Source organism: Cydia pomonella, chromosome 4 (assembly GCF_033807575.1).
Source record: "Cydia pomonella isolate Wapato2018A chromosome 4, ilCydPomo1, whole genome shotgun sequence".
Classification (NCBI taxonomy): Eukaryota; Metazoa; Arthropoda; class Insecta; order Lepidoptera; family Tortricidae; genus Cydia; species Cydia pomonella.
Window position 1 is genome coordinate 4033723 of NC_084706.1, and position 10187 is coordinate 4043909.

At 36.5% G+C, this 10187-nt stretch overlaps 2 protein-coding genes across 4 annotated transcripts in view; one reads left to right on the forward strand and one right to left on the reverse strand.

The window, feature by feature from the left end:
• The window catches only part of LOC133516870 (bestrophin-2), a 75462-nt gene extending 71139 nt beyond the window's left edge, over positions 1–4323 (forward strand). For 2 of the 3 annotated variants that reach the window (XM_061849881.1, XM_061849882.1), the window contains exon 13: positions 57–4323. In XM_061849881.1, the coding sequence (XP_061705865.1) occupies positions 57–173 (117 nt within the window). In that variant the 3' untranslated portion in view covers positions 174–4323. The remainder of the gene's footprint in view (positions 1–56) is intronic. The other variant, XM_061849883.1, reaches the window with a different exon arrangement.
• Positions 4324–7754: 3431 nt separating this feature from the next.
• Positions 7755–10187, reverse strand: LOC133516873 (large ribosomal subunit protein eL39). The gene is made up of 3 exons (XM_061849890.1): positions 10032–10187; positions 9833–9936; positions 7755–7851 (listed from the first exon to the last, which is right to left on the reverse strand). Exons 1-3 carry the CDS (start codon positions 10032–10034, stop codon positions 7803–7805), a joined length of 156 nt encoding a protein of 51 aa, XP_061705874.1. The 5' UTR covers positions 10035–10187; the 3' UTR covers positions 7755–7802.

Consider the following 10187-nt stretch of genomic DNA (forward strand, 5'->3'; position numbering starts at 1 on the left):
ACTTAGCTCGGTCTGACTCAATTCAAATAACTATAATGACTGTTGTTTATTTTCAGCCAGCTGGTAGTATAGAAATACTAGACAACGAAATTTTACTCGTCGAACTGTTGGATGCACAAGCAGCTCTAAACAGCCAGCAAGAACACAGAGACTCCAAAGAGGAAACTACCTGACTAAGCAAAAGTTCTATTTTCCAGTGGGATTGATTTTTATCTTCGCACAATTTCAGTATTATTATTGTGATACTTTTAATTACGGACGATTTGTATTATTTGGAATCATGTCAATCGGATTGATGTAAATATTGTATTAAGAGAAACTTTTGTTACGCTTTTAAAATGAATACTTAGTTTTAAAAGAATAAAACGCTTGAGAAGATACTTTGCTACCAGCCAGCGCACCACATAAGAGCTGAATTTTTGATTTATCCATACCTACAAAGATAAGATAATTTATTTAGCATTAAAATAGACAATAATTATCTGAATTTATTTCGTGGCCATAGTTAGAGATCCCGGTGCTGAATTTGTGAATTGTCACCCCGTGTTTGATGCGCCTAAAGCGAGGATATGTTATTACAGTTGCACCAATCACAATTGACGGACTGATCAACGCCACTCCGCACTGAACTGTGGAATTTCCCATACAATACAATTTTGCGACCGTTTAGTGCAACCGACGCTTATACCGCGTGTATTTTTGGTACAACCGCATTATGAAAGGGTAGTTAGTTTAGGCTTTAAGGAGGTCCTATGACCTTCGATCTGAATTCCTTAGTTTTCTAATGTTTTTTGTATCTTATCATATTAACAGCAACGGCTGTAAGCAATTGTGTCACATATTCACTTAAAAGTTCACTGTCTTCGAGATATTTGGCATCAAAGTTGAACAATTTTAGGCCAAAAAACTGGTTTACTGGCCATAACTTTTGTGTTAAATAAAATCTAAATAAAAATTAAAATCGACGTTGAAGACGAACCCAAATGTGTAGATTTCGTACATGTAAAATCTTTAACAGCAATTTTTTAGACAATGTTTAAAAAAATATATAAAAAATAAGTGTTTATTTATTTCAAAATCCGGCAGACCAGAATGGAGGAAAATATTAAAGAACCGATAGCCGTTTGTCTTATAATTCTATCTATAGTGCAAATGTCATGTATAGTATAGTGTTTGTCGTTCTCGACACGTGGCAAACCAAGAACAAGCGGACATCTCGCTCGTTTTTGCCCAGAACGTGCAAGTTGTTGAATGAGCTACCTCCTGAGGTGTTTCCCTTGCGCTACGACATGGGGTTCTTCAAGAAGCAGGTATTTAGGGTTCTCAAAGGTTGGCAACGCATAAGTGGCTCCTCCGATGTTGCCTATATCCATGGGCGGCGATGACTGCTTCCCATCAGGCGGCTCGTCTGCTCGATTGCGGCCTATTACATAAAATAAAAAAATGTAGGAGTAACGACTCAAAACTAGTCCAAATCGATGTAAACCGCGGGGAGCCCCTTAACACTTTTTCATAGGGTTCAAAAATGGACGACTTTTATTTTTCCACATAATATATTCAGCAAGCAATGGAGATCACAACTTTGTTTTAACTCATGTTTTAGCATGTCACAAGTAGTCATGAATGTCATGATGTACGAAATACATTGCCATTCGAAAAAAATTCAAATTAATTATGCTCTGTTCTCTTCTTCTGGTGCTATGCCCAGTCTAATGGACGTCGGCGGTCAGCATGGCATTCAGCTCTCTGGTCTTTGCCAATCTCTTGAGGGTGGTTGCGTCTTTTGTATGCGTCCAGTCTTTAATGTTATCTATCCATTTATTTCTAGGTCTACCTCTCCCTCTTTTTCCCTCATGCTCTGTTAGTTACGACTAAAAAAACGAAAAAGTTACAGCATTGTTTTATAGCACTACCTACGTCTAGTTTGTTTGCGGTTTTATCAAAAATACATACTGTATAACGCCAAGACGATCTGTTATGTTATAAATAAGAAACTAAGATGATTACGTCATAATGAATCCATATTTGAATGAGTTTGTTGATTTTAAAATAAGTGTAAGTGCAGAAATATGTTTCATCATGTTTTGTGTATATCTGTAAATTCAAATTCATTGATAACTTTGAATCAATTTATTTTATCCATAGGGAACGAACCTACCGAATTGATAATACAATGATTATTTTATATTTGCGGCTTCAAATAGGTACTAGTTAATCAATGTTAGTTACTACATAGGTTGGGTAGATCAACTTTTTCTTGTATATCCTCGTGCCGTCCAATCCAATGTACACTTGCGGCCGAGCTGTAGACCTCGCGATAAGCTTATAAAATGTGAAAATTAAAAATACTTCATTGAGGCATTATCACAGCTCACTAGGTACCTATGGTCTTAAGTGCCATATACTCTACTGGCGTTTAAGCCTTTTTGAAATTTCCACCATTTGGATTTTTTTTTAATGAAACGACAGAACACTTTTATTTAACTATAGGTAACCGGTTGAGAAATGCGACTTGCAGAGGAGAACATCCGGACATACGAAAGCATTTTTGCCCAAGCTGAAACGGAGCCATTTGCTAACGCTCGGTCAATTAGTATGTACATGTTGATGGAACGTGAACAAAGTAGTATTTCATTTGTCTCGTAAAATTTTCGAACAAATGAAATTCAACCCAATTAAACATGCAATTTGATAGGTACAACTAGATTCAAACTCCCTTAAGCCCCCCCCCCCCCCCCCTCAAACTCCCTTAAGCCCCCCCCTCAAACGATTTGTTAGACCTGTACCCCAAAAGCATAAAATTGTTGTAGTAATTCACCGAATCGCATTTCACCTCGATCTCTTATTTAATTTTCGCATTGTGTCTCAATAGTTTTTTTTTCTAGTGGCTATAAGTTTTAGTCGCATTTCACCTCGACCGTACATTTAAACATCGCGTTGTGACTCAATCGTTTATTACTTTAGTCGCATTTCACCTCGATATTGTATTGGCGACCTGATTCAACGCAACGTCAACGTCACATAGATAAAATTTTAATGAGTTTGATAGCACTTGAGGCTTAATCCTACAAGTACAAAACGTGTTTAAAAAAAAACACTTAATTTTAGTGCAAGCATCAAATTAACGTATCAAGTTAAATAGAGTCCCAAACAAACGTCGATCGCGGCGAAATGCCTCTTCGGTAACATACTACACGAAAAATTAAATACTACAAATTAATTATACTAATGTCAAAGGCTACGGGAAAAAGTGCGTCAAGTAAAAAAATCCAGTGATATCTTTTTCATTCAAGGTGAAATGCGATTCGGTGAATTACTACAACAATTTTATGCTTTTGGGGTACAGGTCTAACAAATCCCTCAAACTCCCTTAAGCCCCCCCCCTCCATTCACATTCCGGCATTGCAGTCCATCACCGCGAAACCCGAACGAAATTTCGCTATCTACGCCACTCTAGGCAGATAAAACAATTACAATGTAATAGCTACTTTGGTGAATCTTGATCACATAGACAGCGGTTTCCTTTGTATATTTCAATAAAATCTGCTAATGGGCCAATTACATCCACTCTTCCCGATATCGGGCCTGATAATAGTTTTCCGTTTCACGGAATATCAGCCCACACTTAACAATATTTCAAATGCAAAAAATACTTTGTCCCTAATAATAATAACCATTTTTTACATTTCAAATATTGTTAACCATGTGCTGATATTTAGTGAAAGGGAAAAATACTCTGCTGGGGCCCGACGTCGGGCCTGATACACTGTGGATGTAATTGGCACTTAAGTCCGTGTTTTTCATTCTAAACAAAGTGGCGAACTGCATCAACATTCACGGTCCTAATCGCCACATGGCAGTCCTGCTACGCAGCCAAGCCACTGACAAGACAATCCTGCGCGGTAGGCGGGGCTTGCAGGCTTTGCAGGACCCAAGAGGCATCCTGCTTAAGTGCTTAGGTGATGTCGGACGCCATGCAGTCCTCGTACTGGCATGCTTAGTAGATGGCCGAGTGAACTGTAGAGGGCTTATGTTAACTACAAAAATACATTTAATTACCATAAAACCAGTTTTATTTGTAACCCAGACGAACGTACCAAGGCAAAAGGGACAAGAAAAAGTTGATACATCCGTTTATTAAGTTTTATCACATTTGTTGCCACTTTTTATATTTTTACTAATGAAGACAAATCATATTTTGACTAGTTGGCCTGAATTTTTTACAAGTCAATCTGAATGAAATAAAGAAAATGGCAGGTTTTCCGATTTATTTTATTAACGTACCTACCTGTTTGGGTTACCAATAAACTATCAACTCGCTTACTTTTTTTTCTTTATTTACTTTATTCACCGCTATGCAACGGTCGTAGCCAATAACATGAGTTTCTCGGCATGTAGCGAAACATGATTAGCGCTTAGTGGGTTGTAAACAGCTGGCACGATGATATCCACGTTGCCAAGTAGTAAGATTTGTTTAGAAGTTATAAAGCACGCTTACACAAGGAATTTCGTACATTGACTCGGCTGTTCCTATTTCTATCGAAAGCGTGTAATTATATTTTCACCACACCAACTGGTAAAGGCCCTCTTGATTGTTCAAAAACGAATGAGAGAGTTGCATTTTAACATGTGGGGCAAAGTAATCTGATACTTCATTCATTCATATATTTATTCATAATAATTCACATTATATTATTTAAAATTAATTATTTACAAAACATGATTTGTAACATTTAACATAATAATAAAAAAATAAAATAACGTAGATTTACGTTTTTAGGTACTTACTTATTTTGTACTCTATAAACTCATTAAAGCTATAAAAAGTGTGCTCGATACATCGAGTTATATTGTAGGTACAATATAACTCGATGGCTCGATAAGCCATTTTTTCAGTTGCATTTTAAAACTCATTAATGACGGCGCATTCGTGACATGACCCGGCAGTCGGTTGTACACAGTCGGCCCCATCACGTGCGTTAGTTTCGCAGACTTAGCTAACCTATGCTTAACACCCAAGTTTGTGGGGCGTTCCGCAAGTTACGACTGTGGACGTCAGCCCCTCGCGTATTCATTAAGGTGACATCGCACCTAGACAGCCATTTGGTATATCACCATACAAATTTTGAGTTGTTTCCTTATATTAGAATGAATTACGTTCATTTGGATTTATTTGGTATTTCATAGTTAAGTAGTATTTTCCTCGTTTTGGTGGTGAAAAATTATGTGTTTCACTCGGAGGCAAAGTTTGTTTAACCGTGAGAGTCAGAATGGCACTGTACCTAAATAAAATTAAATGAAAACCATACCATATTTTTGTACCTAATTTGTGCTATATAGTACTTCCTTTAAAAAATATTGTACCTCACGGTACTTAAAGTTATCACCAAAAAAGCGGCCAAGTGCGAGTCGGACTCGCGCATGAAGGGTTCCGTACCATTTATGACGTATTAAAAAAAAACTACTCACTAGATTTTGTTCAACATTTTACCACTTTGGACACACATTTTACCACTTTGGAAGTGTCGCTCGCGCAAACTATTCAGTTTAGAAAAAAGATATAAGAAACCTTAATATCATTTTTGAAGACCTATCCGTAGATACCCCACACGTATGGGTTTGATGAAAAAAAAATATTTTAATTTTATGACTTATTAAAAAAACTACTTACTAGATCTCGTTCAAACCAATTTTCGGTGGAAGTTTGCATGGTAATGTATATCATTTTTTTTAGATTTTTCATACTGTTATTTTAGAAGTTACAGGGGGGGGGGACACATTTTTTTCACTTTGGAAGTGTCTCTCGCGCAAACTATTCAGTTTAGAAAAAAAATGATATTAGGAACCTAAATATCATTTTTGAAGACCTATCCATAGATATCCCACACGTATGGGTTTGATAAAAAAAAATTTTTTTTTTAAATTTTATGACGTATTAAAAAATAACTGCTTACTAGATCACGTTCAAACCAATTTTCGGTGGAAGTTTGCATGACAATGTATATCATATATTTTTTTTAGTTTTTTCATTCTGTTATTTTAGAAGTTACGGGGGGGGGGGGGGGGGACACATTTTACCACTTTGGAAGTTTCTCTCGCGCAAACTATTCAGGTTAGAAAAAATGATATTAGAAACCTAAATATCATTTTTGAAGACCTATCCATAGATAGCCCACACGTATGGGTTTGATGAAAAAAAATATTTTTTTTTTTGACGTATTAAAAAAAAATACTTACTAGATCTCGTTCAAACCAATTTTCGGTGGAAGTTTGCAAGACAATGTATATCATATATTTTTTTTGTTTTTTCATTGTTATTTTAGAAGTTACGGGGGGGGGGACACATTTTACCACTTTGGAAGTGTCACTCGCGCAAACTATTCATTTTAGAAAAAAATGATATTAGAAACCTCAATATCATTTTTGAAGACCTATCCATAGATCCCCCCCCACACGTATGGGTTTGATGAAAAAAGATTTTTTGAGTTTCAGGTTTAAGTATGGGGAACCCCCAAAAATTTTTTTTTTTTTTCTATTTTTGTGTGAACATCTTAATGCGGTTCATAGAATACATCCACTTGCTAAGTTTGAACAGTATAGCTCTTATAGTTTCGGAAAAAAGTGGCTGTGACATAATCGGACAGACAGACGGACATGACGAATCTATAAGGGTTCCGTTTTTTGCCATTTGGCTACGGAACCCTAAAAACAGTACACCTGCCATCCTGACAGTCAGAATGGCGGGTGTACTTTATTACGCTATGTTCCCGTGGTTGTTGATAAATTCTATAAAAGCCAAATTTTTGTACCTTCATATTCAATTATAATAAAGAGTCATTTTATTTGTGGTTTCCAAGTTTTACCTATTTTATATTTTGCTTGCTATTACAGTTTTGCAGGCGTTATAATTTTTCAAGTTATCGATTTCATTTTTAAGAAACAAGGTACAATTATTGTTATTACGCCAGGATTTAGTACCTTTAATGTTTTATCTGTTAAGTTCTAATGTCTCAGTAAATCGTGTCATTTAAAAAAAAAGTACACCCCTAGGAAAATTTAAATTATTTAGAAAAATCAATAATAATTCGTTTTAAAATCATCTGTCAGGATATTACGGTTAACTTTTTATTTTCGGAGAAAACTCGATTTTTAAGATACGCGCCATACAAAATTTTGAAAAAAAAAAAAACTATTTTTCCAACCAAATTAGCTAAGATTAATTTTGGGACATAATAAAATCCAACAAAAGCTATTCCAAAAAAAAAGTTCAAATTTAAGACTTCGGTTTCTATTTCTATGGAGGCAGATTTTTAGCCCACCGTGTGCCGGTTGATAATTGACACAGTAATTACAGGCGAGCGAAAAAGATAGGAACAAGCGGGTCAATATAATAAATACGAAATTCCTCGTCCTTAGTGTCTTTAATTTAGCATAGGCAATAGACGGGAGTACCAACCCGCGACCTTGGTCCAGTGATCCAGTCCGCATATCGATTTCTCGCTCTCGCTCAATCTTTAATGGACGCACATCACGGACTTAGCGCACAATAAACAACCTTCCACTCAATGGATCTGGGCTATAATATAACGGCGAAAATCGAAGTTCGTCAATTGCGGGCATTTTTCTCTGTCAGTCTAATTAAGTCTTACCGAGAGTAAAAGAGAGAGATCCCGCAATTTGCGAATTTCGGTTTTCGCGGTAGGCCCCCAGGCCTAGGACCATTTTAGTAAAATGTTTGTAAATCAAACAACGAATGGATTTAGAAGAGTTTATTCAGCTTAACAGCTACAGGTGGTACAAGCTTACAGCTTCAGCTTAGTCCTCCTCCAGTGACGCCTCTTAGCATTGTACCTGTTAAAAACAAAAATAATGTAACAAATATTTTTATCCTTTACCTACATCCCAAATATCCGAACATTCTCCTCACGTGTGAAAGTCAACACCGATATTGGCGAATCCACCCTGTGCAAATTGGCAGGAATTAAAAGCCACAATTTTTTTTATCCAATACAAAAATGTCATTCTGTGCGGAAAGAGAAGTCATACTCATACGGCCAAATTCGAACAATGCTTCAAAGATATGACAGCGATACGATACCAATCTGAAACTGACAGATCAGTATTATATCACTGTCACAATTTGAAGCATTGTTTGAACTGGGCCGATAGTTTTGGTTCCCTTATATTCTACGACTTCTCTTGCTATAGACTACCAAATTTTTTATTGCCAGTACAGGTGGAAAGTCTGCTTTGAGTTTAACAACCATAGTAGATGGCACTTTGCGGCACCATGTCTTGTCATAACCAAATTGTCAAACATTAACTTGGCTCCTCTACATGATGGCCCAGCGTAAACCAGTCCAAGGGACGCATTTATGCGTTAGAAGGAGCAAGTGATATTAGTATCTCATTCCACCACATAGCTGCGTCCCTTAGACTGTTCTACGCTGGACCATCGTGTAGAGGAGCCCTGAGATTTGTCCATAGTTACAGCATAATATACACCAGACTGCGCCATCTATATTAACTGTCAAAATCAAAGCACAAATTTTGATTCAGCCGTTATGATTTGCAGTTCAATTTGTAATGGTTAACGGTCAATTGAAATTAATGTTCTGCCAACATTGGTCTTAGCTCCTTTTAGACAGATCAAGAACTAGCATGCAATATTCAATACATTGCTACTACTACATAGTGAGTTCAGTCAATTAACAAATACTGTAATGTAAGGAAAATCATGTGCAAGTTCTTGACCTGTCTAAATGGGACTAAATACAAATGAACAATTAAGTAATGCTTAGAATGCTCCCAGTAGTTTTCGTAAACATAACCAGTACCAGCAGGACACTCATACTATTTGGTATGAATATTAAAGCTTTGGTTTTGCTGTTGTGTAAATCTTAATGACAATGTACCGGCCAGGGTCATGTCAGCAAGGTACTTTCTGGCGTGATCAGCGTGGTCAAGATGGGTACAAATTAAAAAATTTAATAGGTCTCTCTTTTTCCTCGTGTTGTCCCAGCATTTTGCCACGGCTCATGCGAGCCTGGGGTCCACTTGACAACTAATCCCAAGATTTGGCATAGACACTAGTTTTTACGAAAGCGACTGCCATCTGACCTTCCAACCCAAAGGGTAAACTAGGCCTTGTTGGGATTAGTTCGGTTTCCTCACGATGTTTTCCTTCACCGAAAAGAGACTGGTAAATATAAAATGATATTTCGTACATAAGTTCCGAAAAACTCATTGGTACGAGCCGGGGTTTGAAAAAATTTTATGAGTATACTATGCAATAGAATAATCTTAATATTTTATATTATATTTTACAACAATAAGAACAACTTTATTGAATATTTATTCTAACATACTAAAGCAAGGGTCATTCAACTGTGGTTCAAAAAAGGAAGTGTGAGATCTGAAAAATCTGAGGTGGGATGCTATATAGAATGATGCAGAAAAACTCCAGTTCTAACGGAATTAACATAATAATAAAAAAAACCAGGTCATTGAGCTAAACTTAGGAAGTAGCTTACGCGCTTTCCGAGTTCTTTCATAAATGAAAATAATTCTGTTCAAGGTAACAATCGACAGTTTCCCGGCAGCCTGCCACTGTACGGGATAAATGAACCATAGTCATAGAATTTGAGTGCGTGATACTGCTTTTTAATCGAAAATTATGAATATGACGAACCAAAATATGTAGTAAAGCTGCTGATTATGGGAAGAATAAACATTACGGGACGGCATTCAAGATGAAAGTATGATAAACGAATTTAGAACGACATAGTAAATGCTAAACGTACAGTATAGTTTAGCAAACAATTCCACTTACCGAATAGTGTTTCCTGTGCGCATTCTCACCCATTGCGGGATAGGCCTGTTTTGTTTAAGCTTTTTCGCAAGCTTGCGCTTGATAATAAATGTCTTGTGAGCCGACTGAAATAACAAAGAAACGGAAATGGTAAAAATAATAGTTCATAATACTTTGATTATCACAATATTTTTGGATTTGGATTCAGAAATCTACAAACCATTTTCACGCCGTCAGCTGTCAAAACAAAATGGATGAGTGAACGATGAACGAACGATAGCGCAATTAATGAACAAGAATGAAGTGAATGAGTATATATAATTTACTCTATGCCCTATGGGATAGAGATAGAGGTACAAAAAGTATAGACGTTGTG

What these genes read in the sequence shown, in the direction of transcription:
- LOC133516873 (XM_061849890.1), bottom strand. An exon ending in CGCACAGGAAACACTATTCG is followed by an intron (nt 7,852 to 9,832) that starts GTAAGTGGAATT and finishes TGTTTTTAACAG; the next exon opens with GTACAATGCTAAGAGGCGTC.